The sequence below is a fragment of the Camelus dromedarius genome, chromosome 26, assembly GCF_036321535.1.
Source record: "Camelus dromedarius isolate mCamDro1 chromosome 26, mCamDro1.pat, whole genome shotgun sequence".
In the NCBI taxonomy this organism is placed as follows: domain Eukaryota; kingdom Metazoa; phylum Chordata; class Mammalia; order Artiodactyla; family Camelidae; genus Camelus; species Camelus dromedarius.
This window is the reverse complement of record NC_087461.1, coordinates 12,973,905-12,992,948: the sequence shown is the minus strand read 5'-3', so window position 1 is coordinate 12,992,948 and position 19,044 is coordinate 12,973,905. Positions and strand designations below refer to the sequence as shown.

Here is a 19,044-nt window from a genome sequence, read left to right as displayed (position 1 = left end):
GTGTTATTACTACTATTATTGTCAACTAACATTTGAAAGGAGTGGAATTACACTTACCAGCATCCGGACTCTACCTACCCAGTCATGTTTATGACCCACAAAGAAGCCTAAACCAGGTCCACGGGTCTTTCACACGCTTTTTATTTCTTACAGGTAGGGAAAAAAATGCAACCTAAGCTAATATGCACTTGAACAATCAACCAACTCCTGATGTCGGAAACTAGACATATTTTGCCAATTTTCTAGCTCTATTTGGAAGGTAATTGCTATGAGCAAAACAGAGCTGACAGTTTTTCAACGCAAAGATGAAGAGCCCAGCATTAAAATCAACAATGGGAAAATAATTTTCGCCTAAAATATTTTCTGAAGAACATCTCCCATAGTTTATGTTTTTGACGATGAGAGCTCTCTGCTGGATATTGTCATTTTTTATCAATTAAATGTGTTTTTTTTTCCCTGTGCACAGCCATCTAGTTTAATACCTACCACATGTTCTTTGGATTTTATCCAATAGTTTATCTCGAGGGTTTAAGGAAGTCTGTGATATAGACAGGTACACATTCTTCTCTCCTACCTCCCACATAATTTTCTCAATAAGATACCTTTAAACAAATTTAACGTTTTTTTTCACATAAAATTCATCTTTGGGTTGAAGATGAAGAAACACATTCTTGTTTATTCTTTCTTCTGAAAAGGCCCAGTAGGGAGATATTTCTAATTAGATAGAATTCTCTCAATGTCTAACGCATTTATGGACTAAGGCAATATGAGTAACACTTTTTCTTTTTTTATAGTATATTTATTGATAAATATGGGGGATAAAATATGGTCAACAGAACAAATGCTTCCTCCTGAAAGTTTTTTTCTTTTTTGAAAAAGTATAAACCTACAGATAAAAGAACAAAAAGTAAGATGGGGGCAGATAAAAATGTAGAATATAGAAAAAAGTAGGCAGTGGATTTAGAGTAGAAAGAGTGAGATCTCAAGTATCAAAAGACTGGGGACTCCTTTGAGGACACTGATCAGAGTAAAAAAAAGCCACCCCCCACCCTATAAAAGAGCAGCAGTCAAGAAGTTTGTCATCACATTTACAGCTTCTAGTCAACTTTACAGCATCTTGCTCTTAATTATGAATGGATAACTGAAAAATCAAACCTTGGAAGAAAGTCTCCAGATGTACAAATCAAATTGAAAAGTTTCAAAAACAGAGACAGTACAGAAAACTTAAAAAAAAAATCTTGAGAGAGAGAAGAGAAAATATTACAGCCATGGAAGAAAAATAAGAAGGTATGAAAGGGGAGAAGAGATGAAGGCTCTTGGGAATTTGAAATTTTCAAAAATAAAAAATGTCTATAGGTAGGTTAAAAGATAAGTGGAGAAAAACTCGGACAGTAGAACAAACAGACAGAGAGAATAGGAAAAAAATGCGGAGAGAAGAAAATGCTCATTAGACATCTGACAAACTAGAGGACCAGAAAAAGAGGGAAAACAGGGGAAGAAATTATAAAAAATTAATAAATAGATAAACAAATAACACACTTTCCAGAGCTGAAATGACTGGCCCTTCACAAGGAGCATTTATATGAAAAGCCAGGGACGATAAATAATAAGACTCACACCAAGGACAAACTTTAGAATACCAAGGGAAGAACAATTCTCAGAATATTAGAGAAAATTATGCAGGAATTGTGCTCAGAGACAGAATGACATTGACGTTCACCCCAGCAGGGCTGGACACTTAGAAAAAAAACAACATAATGTCTTCAAAATTCTGAAGGCAGATAATTTTTGTACATGAATATTATACTCTGCCAAACTATTAATTAAATGTGAGCCTAGAATAAAGATATCTTCCAGTTGGCAAGATGGCAAAAAAGGAACCTTCCTCTGGAAGGTTCCAGGTTTTCTGGCTGCCAAGTCTTTCCTGATGTTGGCCATTACTCACATTACTTATTAGGTCTTCCTGCTCCACCCCCAACTTTCTACTTGATAAGCTAAACTCGGGCTGTTCATCCTGGAAGGTATAGGTTTAAGTCATCACCACCTCCAAGAAGGACTTTCTGTTCCTGCCAGCTGGGTGCAGTCTGTTGGTCTGGAGACCCACAGACCTTGCCTCCCCTCACGTACTTCTAGTCTACCTCTGATTAGCGTAATTGAAGACCATGCCTTTTCTCTCTAAACAAATTAATAGAAGCTTTCTGCAGCAACATATCTCCTGTTTAATGTGGTGGTTCTGGCCCTGCAGTGCCTTCCCTCCAGGCCAACTGTGATGAATACACTTTCTTTAATATAGTAGACATTTACTGATAAGAGAACAATCAATGTAAAATATAACATTATTCTAGTAATAATACCGCACCCACACTGTTTCATCTCTGCTCCAATTCCTTCTACATGCAGATTTCTCAACCCAGAGTCTCTGGATGTAGGGCAGAAAGGATCATTTCTAGGGCATGAAGGGGAAAAGAAAATATTCTTTCAATTAAAACAAGATGATCTTATGATCAGCAACATCCATGAAAAATCTTGTATGTGAATGTTCAATAACAGCATTTTTAACAATAGTGAAAAAATGGAAACCCAAATGTCTACCAACTGATAAATCAAATATGATATCTACATACAGTGGAGTATTACTTGACAAGGAAAAGGAATGAAGTCCTGATACATGTTAGAACATGGATGAACAGTGAACACATCGTCAGTGAAAGTGGCCAGTCACAACAGACCTCCTATTCATTTGTATACAATAATCATCAGAATAGACAAATCTATAGAGATAGAAAGTTGAATAGGGTACACTTTAAATGAATGAATTCTAGCTCAATAAAGTTGTTATGTGAAAAAGATCAATGTAGGAATAAATTCAATTCCTATATTGTCTTTAAGGCAATATCAAAGAGCACCAGCTTAAAGAGGGCAGGGTTGGCAAAGTATGGCAAAACTGAACAAGGTCAAAATCAGCAGCTGGGACCAGCAAACACCAAGTTAAAATGAAGGTCATGGCAGTTATTCGCCTCAAAATACACGTATAATCTGTTCACTGTAGAGTTTACTACTTGAAGAGAAGCCATAACAGAGTGGTCATGAAAAATAGACTGGATTCTATGGGAAGCACGGAGGGCCTGGTTATATAACCTTTTGTAGGTCATTTAATTTCCAAAGGTATTTTCTCTAGTTTCCCTACTTGCCAATCACCTTATTTCATAGGAGTATTCTTAAGGCAACTGATGGATAATATATTTCATATTGACAGAGGACCAGGATGTGAAACCACCACTGAGGTTTATTATAGGTATTTGAACAGATTTAATGGCACGTGATCTGTAAGGTCAGTGAGTTAAAGCACTCATTTATCATGGCTTTCCGTTAGGATGTTAGAATAGTTGCAAAATAAATGTAGAAAAGTTTTGAGTCTTCCAAAATGGATGGAAAATGTGTTTTAAACTATCTTAAAAGTAAATAATGATTTTACTTATTTTTGAATTTTAGGGGTTCCTTTTGAAATAGGTCCCACAAAGGCATGATGATAGACTGGTGGAGGACAATAGATTAAATAGCCTCATGAATGACCCAGCTACCATCCTTCTTTTGTATTCTTTCTTCAAGAACATCAGAATAAACTAGACTTACCAAACAATGATTTTAACACAAAATAAACCGAAATTCTACTCTTTTTATCTTCTCTCAGAACATAGTCAAATTCTCCTTCGCCCTGTTGTTACTCATTTGAATATATCCACAAGGTTTAAGATACTGACCTAATTTTAAAGAAAAATAGATATAAATAAACTATTTTCCTTAAGCGTAAGGTATAGCCCTTCAATTAGTCTGCCTTTGTTTTAAATTCTCTTCATTTTCTTTCATCTTCTACTTCCCTTGTAATTATAAACTTTTTAGTCTGTATGACAAAGAACACGAATCTGGTTTGATTTAGGAACGTTATGATCTATACTGAGTTGAAAGATATTTAAAAGTTCTATGCCACTGTGTCACTGAATTCAGGACTTACAGTAGTCCAGGACAAAAATGCACCCATCAGATAACTAAATTGGGGTTTATGAAAAGCGAACCTACAAGACATTGGCTTGTACAATCATGTGACAGCAACCTGCGAAACTGTTTAATTTTGGTATGTGAAAAATCACATGAATAAATGAGTGCAAATAAAACACTCTTACTTCTGGAATACAAACTGTTATTTTTTTTTTCTTGACTTTTCTTTGCACCCTTGTGCAAAACACAGAATATAGAAGTCAGATTCTAAATTGCAATATATAGTAGCCATGCTGCAAATTTGGGGCAATTAACTTCACTAGTCATGCATTATTTAATTTCAACTTCAAAATTTTCCTATTGTAGTAAGAACATTTAACAAGAAATTTATCCTTTTAATAATTTTTTTAAGTGTACAGTAACAGGATTATTAACTACAGGCCCAATGTTGCACAGCAGATCTCTAGGATTTGTTTATCTTGCATAACTGAAACCTTCTAGCTGTTGAATAGCATCGCCCCCATTTTCTCCTTTTCCAGCCCCTGGCAACCCCCATTCTACTCTCTGCTTCTATGAGTGTGACTACTCTAGATACCTCATATCAGTGGAATCATAAAGTGTTTGTCCTCCTGTGACTGGCTTATTTCACTTGGCACACGTCCCCCAGTTTCATCCATATGGTCACATCATCTTTCTGTGGTTAACTTCCGTAGAGTAGATTAATGGATGGCAACCGGACCACACCTTGCTTTATCAGTTCCCTGCTTCTGCCATTTGTGAGCTGTCTTGTAGTCAAGACGGTGTCTCACCTGGAGCTGACTTCCCTGCCCGCTGAGATGAGAACATTGTTTTGATGCATGGAAGTGCCGCTTTTTTTTTTTTTTTTTTTTTTTTTTTTAAAGTCAAGGTCCCTTGGCAGCTCCTCTGCAAACCACTATGGCAGCTGTGCTAGAGGTCATGAATATTACATAAGGGCTGTCCATGCATTCAAACCAGAATCTCCAAGCCACGATTCCCATAGCAACACACAGAGATTTTACTCATCTCAGAGATGAAGCAGCCAGCAGAAGTATTCTAATGTTACCCTCAATTTTTTTTTTAGCAAAATCAACACAGCACTCTTTTTTCAAAGCAGTCATTTTTCGCAAAAGAAAACTGATGATTGTGTTAAAATACGTTCATTTAGAAGTTACCGAACATCACACAAATGAAGGCACCTTCAACTTGAACCACAATCTATGTTTTAGAAACAGCTGCTATTTGGATGAGTACATGGGCAAAAGAATCCAAATCATTACAAGTGAAATGAAAGTCTCAGCTCAATTCTCTAGTTACATATTTCATGTCTGATTTCCAGTCCCCCTTCCATATATATGCACTTCATTATTATGGGATGGAGAAGAAAAGTGTTCCATGAGAAGGAACGTTTTTAATTAATAAAATCTTTTCTGGCTTTATTCTTGAAAAGCATAATGCAACCTATTTTTTTTTTAAACTGTAAGAGAAATACTATTATATAAAACACCTAGGGTGTAAAATTTGGGGGAAAAGATGGTTCAAATCTAAGAAAATAAACATTAGCTTGAAGAAACTTTGTTTTCCTAAGCAGAGCAATGGTTTCCTGAAAAAGCTGAATTAAAGTCATTTTGAGATTAGAAGCAATTTTTCTTCTTTGTATATTCAGGGATCATTTTTGCCTGTCTAAATAAACCATCCACCCACAGAAACAAGTTACTCGGGTTAGAAAACAACATAAAAGGCAAGACCACTCTTATCACACTGCCTTTTTCTACTGAGGGAAGAAAATATATTTCATTTCTTGCACTTCTTTCCAGCCAGACAGTGAGAAACGGTAAGAGAGGCAACACACAGGTGGGCAGGAACTTGGGCAGGTGACCCATCGAGGACCCCGGCACCATCTGCCCAGAGCCGGGCGGGGGAAGGAACGGTTCTACCTTTGCTTTTTCCAACTGGGCCTGGGCCTGTCGCTCTGCCTCTCTGCGCACTGCCTCCCGATCTTCCTCCAGAGAAACATCTGAATCGGATGGACGGCTGGTGTAGGAGTCTGCCGAACCCTGGAGAGGAAAACGGACATTTTAAAAAGCGATCCCACCCAAGACGCGCGGCATTGGAAGAGACGGCAATCAGCTTCCTAGACTGAGCTCTGCATTCCTGAAAAGAGGAGAAAACAGCCCGCTCCGGGGGGCAAACCAGCCACACCAACCACACTCTGGTTTGCAGACCACTCCCTGGGAGAGTGCGCTTTCCTGGTTACGAGTCCTTCCAAGTTACCACTCCTTCCCCAATCTGAGGCTCCCACGACCGGCCTTTCTGGAAGCCAGAACAAGTTCTTGTATAATTAAGCGAGCCCCGTGGTGCAGTGTAGGAAGGACACTGCTGGGTTTCAAGGAGAGCTTGGAGAACAGCCTACACGCTAAGGCAGGAATTTATAATTCGAAAGAAGACAGTCTAATAAAAAAATAATAAAAGGCAAGTCTAACGCGTTATAAACGTGAACTCTCTGCAATGTCACGAGCCTAGAGGGCTCCCACTTTCATCTCAAGCATCCTTTTGTACCTCTGTAGTCACCTGCTACCTCCTCTGACGAAACTGGAAGACCACGGCCGCCAGCTCCGCTCAGTCTTTAAGCAACACGTTTTTCAATCCCTTTAAATAGATATTTCACAAAAGCTGTCTACAGAAAAACACCTGCCCGGGGATCCCGCCGATGGCAATAAATCACAGCAAAGGAAAGGGAGCCCAGGAGATTTCAGGACTCTCTCCCGCTCCCTTCTCTGGCAATCGGGATCGTATTACTAATCGCACCAGCCCCAGACAGCCCTCACTGCAACAGCAGCTGAAACAACGACCAAACAACGTCTCTCGCAAAGGAGAGCCCGTGAGCTTACACAGATGTCCGAATTCTTCAGCCTTCCTCCCTTGGCGCGTTTCAGAAGCCTGATCCAGGTGGCCTTCATTAGCCAGACAGCGCCTTTCTCGTCCGCAGCTGCAGCCCCGGGCGCAGATCCTCAGTGCGCGCTGAGCCCTGCAGAAGCCCTTCTCGTTTCCTATCCATGCTCTGGGCAAACCCCTCTCCTCCGTCTCTGCCTCCGGGGCTTTCACTTCCTATCCCGGAGGACTCCAATCCAAGGAGATTCTTACTCTCCCATTCCAGTGGGGAGAGGAAACAAACACTCGAATGCTTTCTATTGCTTTAAAAATAAAGAACACTTCAACTGCATTCAAACACAGGCATCAAACTCGCCCTAAACTTAATGCATCTTATTACCCTCTTTTCTGCCCTGCTCTTGGATTGGGAAAAGAAATTAGTTGTCAGAGAACCTTAAAAAAAAAAAACAACAACAACAAAAAACAACCCCACCTAGTGCAAAATGTATGCACTGATATTTGCAAGTGCAAAGTTCAAGCCTTATCTACAGAGATCTGGAGGGGAAGGGCGGAGGACGCTCTCCCCGCACTGGGCATGCTCCATATGTAGCCTTTTTACGCAGATGCTCACATCACACTGTTAGTCTATGTCAAATTGCCATTTTGCATCTAAAATGTAAACAGCTGGAAAGGGCTTTTTGGTTCTATAGAAACAGGCACATGGGGTGTGTAGCATGTTTCTGTTTCAGATGAAACATTCTCTCCAAGATGAAACATGTAATCTCTCTCTTTTTCCCCCCTTTTTCTTTTTCATTTACTGATCTCTTTCCATTACTTTGTGGCAGGAAGTATATCTTATGTCATAGGACAATTCATAGCTAGTAAATATTATATACATTATTGGGCAACAGAAATTAAATAATGCTCATCAATCCTAGTATCAGACTGTTCGTGATTGCTTGTGACTTCCTAAACAAGATGCAAGAGAGAGATTCGACCATTTAATTAGGGTGTGAAAGTAATCAGAGCGCTAAGCAATGAGTTTCACAGAGCTCAAAATGACTTTGAACTGCTTCTCCAACTGAGAAACTACCCTTCCAGAGAAAGTCCCTGAAATAAACAACAGTGGGAATTCTTATCACCGTAATTATAAAGAAATTTCAAAGCTTGGCTGATTTATTAGCTCGAGTTAAGATTCACATAACAATTTAGCCCAAACGTCTTATAAATAAAGTGACTGAGGCTTGAGATGGAAAGATACTTATTCATTTCTGTTCTAATGGGATTACTTATTTTATTTAGGAAGAAATACACACTTCCAGGTTTCTCAGAGGAAAATAAAATTCTATCACTGCATTCCAAACTACATTTTTGTCTGAGTCTGAGTGTGGTGGTGGTGGGGATTATTTTGTAAAAGTCACACGCAAATGAAAGAAAGGCATTCTTAAGAAAATCTTCCTTCCTTTGCCTCCATCCCTCCCTCTCTCCCTCCTTTCCTGTCTTCCTTCCTCCCTTCTCCTCTTCCTCTCATTTCTGGGCTAAGACCAGTCTTCATGACATAAATGCTAGAAAATATAGTAGAACAGAGGCTTGAGAATAAAAGTTGTAGATGAAGAGGGGAGGGTATAGCTCAGTGGTAAAGTGCATGCTTAGCATGCTCCAGGTCCTGGGCTCAATCCCTAGGATCTCCACTAAAAAATAAACAAATAAATAAACCTAATTATCTCCCCCTCACAAAAAAGATAGAATGCACCCCCACTGTGGTATCATAACACAAATTAATAAGGAGATTGCTTATATAGTTATGAAGTGAATGTAAAATGCATGGGGGATAGAAAACACATTCCAAATTTCAGCAAAATTCACAAGGAAGAGATGAGTTTTTCTACGCCAACACACATGCTAGGGGATACCTGATCTTCCCAGAGGATTACCTGTAGTGGGACCAGCACAGTAGAAAATTACCAGGAAGCACAATTATATCCCACAAAGGACTTCAGGCCCCATCATCACAAGTGTTGGCATTTAAAACCCAATCAAGTGGGGAGGGTATAGCTCAGTGGAAGAGCACTTGCTTATTAGCATGCACGAGGTCCTGGGTTCAACCCCCAGTACCTCTGTTAAAAAATAAATACATAAACCTAGTTTACCCCCCACACCAAACAACAACAACAAAAAACAAAAAGGAAAATCACCCTGCCACAAGTTCAGGGCACACCTCAGTGAGGATACAAAGTTTCTGTCTTTAAGAACCTCATAACAAGAGCAAGAGCCAAACACAGGATCTCATTCCCTTTTGAACAAAATAAGATTTTAAAAGTCTTTTGCTAATCATCAGGTGTAGCTTTTAATTACACAGTCATTTTGAAACCTCTTTCCAGGTTTAAATCATTAAACAGTTTTTAAAAACTCTCTACATTGAGTTTTGTCAATGGTCTTTTAAATATTTGCAACAATACACTGACCTTCAACAATTTTACAATACATCAGTGACTACAAACTAAAGTTTAGTGTAGCATACAGAAGGAGCCACATGACTTTATTCCTTGGATCTGTGACTGTACACACTTTCAAAATATTTTTCATTATAGATGTTACGTGTACCCACTGTAGAAAGAGGGACAAACAGCCTTCACTTTAAACTCCCTCACCCAAAGATAGTCACTATTAAATAGCAGCATGGTTTAGCCTCCAGAGTTCTTGCATTTTTGAAAGTCACCCTCCCAACATGTGCTTTACAATTAATCTCCTTCCTCCCAGGAGTGTGGATTTATGCAGTTAGAAGTGATGTATCTAATTAAGCTTTTGCCTTTGGTACCATATGGACTTTCTGCGTCGTTCTGCCTCAAGTAGTCTTCAGTCAGAACAGCTGGCAGGCATTTCCATAAGTCCAGGAGAAGTTCATCACAAGACGTACTCTTGATCTCTCGGGTTCCTTCAGTGTGATTAGCTGAACTTCTGTAGTATTTGTCCTGGCAGGTACATCACATAATTCCTTTCCTACACCTTCTTCACCAACCAGTTCCAAAATGCAATTTACCGAGCCTCGACCAACTTAAGAGGATAAAAGTTATTTCAAGTATCTTTTCTGACCACAGCAGCATGAAACTAGAAATCAACCACAGAAAGAGAAATGAGGGGTGGGGGACTTTTACATGAAGACCAAACAACATGCTACTAAAAGGCCAGTGGGTCAATGATGATGTCAAAGAGGAAATTAGACACAAACTTATTTACAAAACAGAAACAGACTCACAGACATAGAAGACAAGCTTATGGTTACCAGGGGGGAAAGGAGGGGTGGAGGGATAGAGGGGTGGAGGGATAAACTGGGAGTTTGGGATTTGCAGATACAAATTACTGTAAATAAAACAGACAAACAACAAAGTCCCACTGTACAGCACAGGGAATTAAATTCAATATCTTGCAATAGTCTCTCATGAAAAAGAAAATAAAAAGGAATACATATGTATAACTGAATCACTATGCTGTACACCTGAAATGAATACATTGTAAACCAACTCTATTAAAAAATAAAAATAAAAAAGAGGAAGTTAAACAATACCTTGAGACAAATGACAATGAAAACACAACCGTACAAAACCTCTAGGATGCAGTAAAAGCTGTCCCAAGAGGGAAGTTCGTAGCCGCACAGGCCTTCTTCCAAATGCGATTTGCACCTAATGTCTCCCAATAACTCACCTGGGATCACTCACTTTTACCCTCAGGACTCTCATTCCAAACATGTGTTCTTTGCTTATAGGACACTTTACTTAATTGGATCAATTTACGCCTCTATCTACTCTTTAATTTCTGTCTTTTTCCAACTTATGTCAAAGATTTACACACAAAGCATCACCTTTTTTCTTTAACGCTTTTTCCTTTGTATTTATAAAATTTGCCTGTTTGATGCTGTATACTACTGTTATCCATCATTTATATTTCCAGGATCCTTTCTCTTGACTATTCTTGTATTTTTTTTCTCTTAAAAGCCAAAAGGATAAGAGTCATAAGCTATTGAGGACTGGCATCTTGGACCCCAAATGGGTCATCAGTTTCTGTATGAAATCTTCACATGAAGCCTAAAGCAATGTTCTTGTGCAAAATCAATTTCTCATAGTAACCCAAGGCTACCTTGATGCTAGGCAAATCTGTGCCCCATCCAGAATACTCAAGGCTTCAAATGTATAGGACTGATGAATGGGAATCCCCATGTATATAACTATGTTAAGTCAACGGCACACTGGACTTCAGTTGTTTCCTCCTCACCTTCACCTTCCAGGGATAGAGAGACACTTCATTGCCATGCTGGTCAGACCCACATATTTAGAAAACAAGTAAAATGGGAGACTTCTGAGGCCAAGGACCAAGAGGAAAGGGTTCTGTCTTGTACCATCTGCTCATATTGGCTGAGAAGGTGATTCTCTCATTTCACACACTGTCATCTCTTCTCACAGTTTAGAAGAATTAACTTTTGTTCCTGGGAAGACATCTGGATCTCTCTGAGAAAATTGATTGCTAACCCCTGCTTTGTTGGTTTCTTCAGAAACAAAATCATCACCTGTCTACTGATAATGAGCATTCCTGACTCAAAAAATTCAAAAATGACACGGACCATTGAGATGAAGCCCATTTTTATTAATATTGTATACCTTGCTTTGCAAATGTCACAAAATTACTACTCAAATCCATCCGATCACGAAAATCTCAGATGTGACTGGCCTGCCATGTGGCTTAACTTGAAAATATTAACAGACTTGATAGTGATAAATCTATGCAAGTTCATCCCTGTTATAATTAAGTAAAAGCTAAAATATTAGCTTTAATTTTCTCAAGAGCACAGGAAAAGTTATAAACTTTGTGTAACTCTCCTATGCACTGATGAAGAGATTAAATTTTGCCAAAAACAAAACAAATCAAAATAAAACAAAACCAAAACACCAACCACATGCATGTACTGAGTACTAACTACTTTGGAACCATTAGTGCCATAATTCTAAGTTAAATGCTGGGGTCAGGAAGATACAATGACAATCTGAGATGATATTTAAGTTGAAATATCTCAAAAGGTAAAGAAAAAAACAAATTAGCCTTGGTGTGTGTTGAGAAGAGAGATGTACAGGAAGAGGGAACAGCATATGCTAAGGTCCTGAGGATAAGCAATGCTCAGAGATCAGTGTCACTCATGGGCTACTTTTGCAGGAGTATTTATTTAAACCTTCTCCCTTTTCCCCTCTCTTTCACTCCCCAGGTAAATACACACTCAGGCACACCCGGAATATGGATTCTGGGGATCCTTTTCATCACACCACAGAAAAACTCCTTATGGATGTTTGATTTTCTTAATCAGAAGTGGCATGTAACATTTCTAACAAGTTCCCAGATGACGCTGATGTTGCTGTCCAAGGAGAACCACTGCTGTAAGTGGTTAGGAGCTTAGCTCTGATGCTTAGCAGCTGTGTGACTTATCCAAGTTACTTAACCTCTCTGTCTCCCGTGTTTTTCATTAGTTAAAAATGGGACAGTAATAGTCCCCACCTCATATAGTTGTTGTGAGAATTAAATGAGTTATTATATACAAAGTGTATGTAGACATGCTCACTAAATGTTAGTTCAATAAATGTTATCATAATAAAAAAAAAAAAGTGACATTTAAGTTGTCCGTAAATTCTGCACTCAGGGAAATTGTGTCTTCTTGAGGTTTAAACAGAGTTCTCCGATTTTTCTACCTTCTAAATCCAGGACAATCTCATAAAGGCTAAAGTCAGTGTATATTTTTGGGTTTGCTCCATATTACGTTAATAATCTGAGCCATCAATTTATTAAGGTTAGACTATAAAGATGAGTGATAATAATAATTGCTAATTTTTAGTGAATGCTTGCGCTGTGCTAGGCTGGTTCACCAGCGATATATAATTTCATCACTCCATTTTCACTGATGAAAAGAACTGAGGCTATCGGGAAGTAAAGTTACCTGAGTGAGGTCACAAAACTAAAAATTGATGGAGGGCAGAGTCAGCTTTAAGCAGTCTGAATTTAAGTTCCATGCCTGCATCAGCTCATAAAAATAAAAGTCAGAACAAATCCCTGCATGCAACTGATGTGTCTATTAACAGAAAACATATCTTTTTCTGTCTGTCAGGCACACATATAGCCATTTCTAAAGGTTGTAAAGTGTTGTGATGATTTCCAAGTTTTTAGCTCCATCTTTGCTGAAGTGAGTCCCTCACCCTTCTCCCTCTCTCTACCCCCTTTCTCTCTGTTACACACACACACACATCTTCACAGATTCTCAAATTTTATCTCCCCCAGAGGCACAATGAAGGTACAATGAAACAGATAATTTCTCATTCATCAGTGTAATGCAGTTTTGTGAAAGGAAGGATTCAAAGAGTTGCCTGTTACCCTGGAATTTTCCTCCCTTCCCCGTATCTCAAAATTGTAAAGCATTCTTTTCTTTTCTTTTCTTTTTTCTTTTTGTAAAGCATTCTTTTCACTACTTATCTACAATGGAAAGCAGATAAGTAGAATAGGAAAACAATGAAGTCAAGAAATCAGCTATTTAAGTCTTCCTCTCTTCCCGGAAAATGAACATGACTTTGGCAAGGTGGCCTTCGGTAGCCTCTTTGGCAACTAATCTTGCCTGAGGCTGGCTGGAATCCAAGCATCTTCTTTCAGCTCAATAGAAACAGTTGCTAGTTTTCAGCACTGAAACTAAAGTTATTAAAAAGTATAAATCATTGGTCCAAGGCTCAGAGATGTGACCAATTTATATATTTTTAAGAATAATATATTAAGAGGGGGAGGGTGTAGCTCAGAGGTAGAGTGCTTGCCTAGCATGCACGAAGTCCTGGTTTCAATCCCCAGTACCGCCATTAAAAACAAACAAACAAAAAACCACCTAATTACCTCTGCCACCACTCCTCCCCGCCAAAAATACACAGTGTGTATCAGTTATATCTCAATAAAACTGGAAGGAAAAAAATTAAAAAAGAGTAATATATTAAAACACTATTATCATTAAATTATTCCTCAAGGTGAGGGTATGATAGCTGTTTATGTTTTATGGAAGAGTGTCTGTCCAGTATTTGCAAAATGTGACAATGTCAACAATTCTGACAAAGTTAAAATTAGATGAGAAATCTAATATTGTTTCAAGTTTGGGATTTCAGGCATAAGATGAATAATTTCCCTTCATAATTATAACTGTGTGTGTGTGTGCTGGGGGAGGTTTTCAGGCTTACAATATATATTTACTGATGGTGACAGCTGACAAGTATTTTTCCTGGTAATATAATTTCTTAAAAACATTTATTTTTTATTCATGAGAATGGAAATGAATACACAAGAAGTAGAACAATGTGGGGAGGGTATAGATCAAGTGGTAGAGTGCATGCTTAGAGTTCAATCCCCAGTACCTCCTCCAAACAAACCCAATTACCTCCCCTCCCAATAATATAAATAAATAAATAAATAAATAAATAAATAAATAAATAAATAAATAAATGAAAATCTGAGATGAAATTAAAAAAAAAAAAAAAAAAGAAGTAGAAAAAGAGTGGCCCAAGAGAGTTGAATGTTCTCAAAATATTGATGAATAATATTAAATTAAATGACGGAAAAAGACTGAATGAATCACACGTAGGAAATTTCTGGTGTAGGAATTCAGGAAGGGTATGGATATTGCCAGAAGCTCTGAGTGGACGTTACTACCTTTACTCTTTCTACTGAATTATTCTCCTCAGCACACACACATGCTGCGATTTCCCTCCACTGAAGAACCTCCCCTGGACATCATTCTCTCTGCCAGCTTCCACCCTATTTCTTTGCTCTCCTTTGCAGAAAAAGAGAAGAAAAGAAAAGAAAACAAAAGAAAGAAAAGAAAAGAAAAGAAAAGAAAAGAAAAGAAAAGAAAAGAAAAGAAAAGAAAAGAAAAGAACAAGCAAAAAACCCCACAAAAAAACAAAAAAAAAAAATCTAAATGAAGTTGCCCATACTCACTTCAATTCTCCTTTTCTGGGTCTCTCTGAAGCCTACCCTCTCCCACCAGTCTCCCTGGACTGCTCAAGGTCATCAGTGATACATGGTTAAATCCCATGGCCAATTCTCAGTGCTCACCTTACTTAACCTATCGGGAGCATTTAGCCTGGTTAATATCACTCCCTGTCCTTTTACTCACTTTCTCAAGGTTGCCTCCAAGAAATAACTCTCATTTGGTCATTCTCTTACCCACTGGCTGCTCCTTTGGAGTCTCCTTGGCTCATATCCCCTCTTCATTCATCTCCTACCCCCTCCCTCAACCGCCCGCCCAACACAACCTCCTTCTTTCTGCTCCAGCCGCACTGATGCTCCTCAAAGACACCGGAAAGATTGTCTCCCTAGATTTCCGCACCAAGGCCACTTCCTTCAAGTCTTTCCTCAATTGGCGCCACCTTCTCAATGATTTATTTGATCATCCTATTTAAAACTGCAACCCCTACTGCCCTCCGGTGTCTCCAATCTCACTTACTCTGTTCTACTTTTTTTTTTTTAATCAGTGCTTTTACCTTCTAACCTAAAATACAATTTACTTATTATCTTTACTGGAGTTTAACATCCATGAGAGCAGAGATTTTTCTTTTTTTAACATTCCGTTCACTCATTTATCCCAAGTGCCTAGAATAGTGTCTGGCACAGAATACATGCTCTATAAACACGTGTTGATTAAACAAACATATTCTATAAGATGCAAGCTACTAAAAAAAAGTCATTTTACTTAAAATTCACATGGTATCCTTTTTTTCCAACAAGTGTCAGAGAGATTTCATATTTTGAAAACATGATCAAAGCTGATTTTTGATGAAGCTTCTTTCCCCATTAATTACCCTTCCTCATTCCAGGGACTTAAATTTCCAGTCCTAAAACTGCCAATGACTCATTGTGTAGCCACAGGCAAGACATGTAAATATTCCCCAGGCGAATTTCCCCTCTGCAAAATGAGTACACTAAATCAAAGCTACTAGAAAGAATATTCTTGAAAATTCTCGAAAATTCTCTTATCGGTGGTTGAAAATACATTGTAAATCTGACATATTCTGCGACTGTTTACTGACACATCTCATACACTACCCCTGCCAGCCCTATGAGGTTAGAATTTAAATTCACAGCAGAAAAAAAAAGTGACTATACATATGACTTCTAGTAAGATGGAATGTTTAAAAAAATCAAGCCAGAACAGGAGAAAGACATTTCTTCAAGTAATTTTGGATAATATATTTTAAAAATATGATGACAGATATACAACTCTGGAACATCTTAACAGGCTCTCTACTGCTAAATAAAGGTCACACCCAAAGACTACATGTCCAGCTGTGAGCCTTTTCTTGAGTGGCAGAACCATCAAACAATGAATGCTAGCTCCTGCCTTCCAGGGAAAATTCTCCCGGATAGCAATGAACACTCAGTCCACAGACATTAAAGGATAGTTATCGCATGTGTCCTCTGGGGAACCACAGAGCAGTGCAAAATGCTATGGCTTCAGTCCTTAAATATTTTACCCTGTAAACTTTACTTTGCACATGCAAAGGTTGTACTAATTGATGCAAAACATAGTAAGAGATCAATAAACACAAACAGAGAAAAGTTATGGACACAAGATTCACCGAAAAATCAACTGGTCACTAGCATCTGGAAAAAGTGTTCAGCCTCACTAAATACAACAACACTACCTCATGAGATTAGTACGCTTTGCAAAGTACCAGTTCACCATGGATAGATTTGCAAAGTATCAATTCACAAAGGATACATTAAATTTAATGCTTTCACATCTTGATTGCTTGTTTGTTTTACTTTACTTTTCTTTTTTTATTAATAGACTATTTTTTTTTAGAGCAGTTTCAGGTTCACAGCAGAATTGAGCAGAAAATACAGAGAGTTTGCATATGGCCCTCCCCACTCACACATATATACTCCCCTTCCCTCAACATCCCTCATCAGTGTGGCATATTTGGTACAATTGATGAACCAACAGGGACACATTATCATCCACCAAAGTCCATAGTTTACATTAGGGTTCACTCTTGATGTATATTCTATGGGTTTTGACAAATGCATAATGACATGTAGCCACCACTATAATATCACACAGAATAATTTCATTGCCCTAAAATTCCCTTGAATTTTTTTTCTTTACTTTTGTACAACCCTTTGGGAAAACAAAGTTCTTTTTGTTTGTATCTAGACTAATAGGTATCTTAAATGACTTCACTTCTGGGACCTATCTTTAAGAAATTCTTAAATTATTGTTAGATTATTACACTTAAATTATTACACAACCTTAATAATAGTTACAGAGACTAAAGGGTATTGGCAAATTTTAATGATGATCATATTTGGTAAAAATAAATTAAAAATCCTGAATCATTTCTATAAAAACATACATTCATTATGTAAAAATACTGGGAGCACACAAAAATAACAAAATATATAGAATTGGATTCATTATTACTATTTTTTTAATTGCGGAGTTGCTAAGTTGAATTTTTTTTTTTTTTTGGAATTGGGGTCAATTTTGTGAGTAGAAGTAAAAAGTTCTTTCTTGTTGCAGTTGAAATGTCTAACAAAATACTCTGAAAATATTTTTGGTGTTGCAGAAAAGAGGGTCTGCAGATACATATTTTCCCTGATTCATTGATTTCACCCTGATGATATTTTACATGTGGGGAAGGAAAGCAAACTCTGGATCTTCTGAAAAACTCTTTATGCACATTTAAAAAAAGAAGAAGAAGAAATAGAGTACATGTTGATGCAGAAATTATATCAGGTAAGAAACAAGAATTAAAAGAAAAAGACTTCGGCATGAAACGTTAACATTTTAAAGAATTACATTTCTCTGTAATTGTCTGTAGACAGTGTATTAAAATGATTAAGTTTCCACAGAAACATTGGGCTTTTCTCATATGACTGCTTAAATAATCTTTTTGGTACTAGGTTAGCTATTTAAGGAGGCCAAATGACTCAGTAACTTGGTAATAAATTATTAATAAACTGCTCTAAAAGTCTAACCTTCCAGGAAGATATGACTTTGGTTCAGAGAGATTTAATATTAAAAATAGGCTACAGGATCGGGGAGTTGGCTGGAAAAGGGACAATGGTATGGAGAACTCGGTAATAAAGCACCACAAAGTACCCTACTGACCTAAAATAGCACACATCCTTTATACAGCCAGTCTACCTTCAGGAAGTGATTTAAGAACTAGAGACAATCTGGTTCATACAAAGTTATGTTTAGAAGTATGCTGAAAATTTCAGATTGATTAGCTGGAGATGTGCTGTTGGTTGTATTAATGTATTGCTAATGTTAGAAAATCTAGACTGTGTTAAGAATGTTTAGTGAAACACTGGGCATATACGGTTGGCAAAAAGCAATTTGTATATTTCCTGTCTCACAAATACGAAAGCATATTTTAATTGCAAATATTCAATACATGGTACCACAGACTGAATGCCTGTGTCCCACAAATTCATATGTTGAAACTGGATCCCCAAGGTGATGGTATTAGGAGGGAGGGCTTTGGGAAGTTAAAGAGAGCCTGAGGATGGAGCCCTCATGAGTGAGATTAGTGTCCTTGTAAATGAGACCCCAGGGAGTTCCCTTACCCCCCTATCTACCAAACAAGGACACAGTGAGAAGATGCTGTCTGTGAACCAGAAAGTAGACTCTGCATCTTCATCTCAGACTAACAGCCTCCAGGACTGTGAGGAATTTCTGTTGTTTGTAAGCCACTCAGTTTGTAGTATTTTGGAACAGCAGTCCGAAGGGACAAGACACGTGAAAATACATACTTTAAGTTTAAAAGCATAATGAACTTCAACAATGCTAAAATTTCCATCAAATGGGGCAAAATGACAGTTTGGTAAGAAGAGAGTTTGGTAAAGATTAGAAAAGACCTGGTGACTGCTGGCCGGGTGACCCCTGCACTATGGCCTGGTGACACTGTTTCCAAGCCTGCTACAGCACGTGTGTGCTCCATGACAGATGCTTCTCCTCTTAAAACAGACCCCAGACTCAGGCATTCCAAACCAAAGATACACCTGCTATGCCTTCCATGTCATTTACATGACCATCATCTAATATGCTGTACAATGAAATGCTATTATCGCCTCCTCCCTGACATAAAC

At 38.0% G+C, this 19,044-nt stretch overlaps 1 protein-coding gene and 1 non-coding gene across 12 annotated transcripts in view; one reads left to right on the top strand and one right to left on the bottom strand.

Moving 5' to 3' along the window:
• CACNB2 (calcium voltage-gated channel auxiliary subunit beta 2) overlaps window positions 1-19,044 on the bottom strand; it is a 347,650-nt gene that overhangs the window by 109,332 nt on the left and 219,274 nt on the right. For 9 of the 11 annotated variants that reach the window (XM_031444658.2, XM_031444660.2, XM_031444659.2 and 6 more), the window contains one exon: window positions 5,952-6,071. In XM_031444658.2, the coding sequence (XP_031300518.2) occupies window positions 5,952-6,071 (120 nt within the window). Of the gene's footprint in view, window positions 1-5,951; window positions 6,072-6,905; window positions 7,216-19,044 lie in introns of those variants that run through there. The other 2 variants (XM_031444661.2, XM_031444664.2) reach the window with 1 other exon arrangement.
• TRNAN-AUU (transfer RNA asparagine (anticodon AUU)) lies at window positions 8,930-9,005 on the top strand. The gene is given in 2 exon segments: window positions 8,930-8,966; window positions 8,970-9,005. It is a non-coding gene; the product is annotated as a tRNA-Asn (tRNA).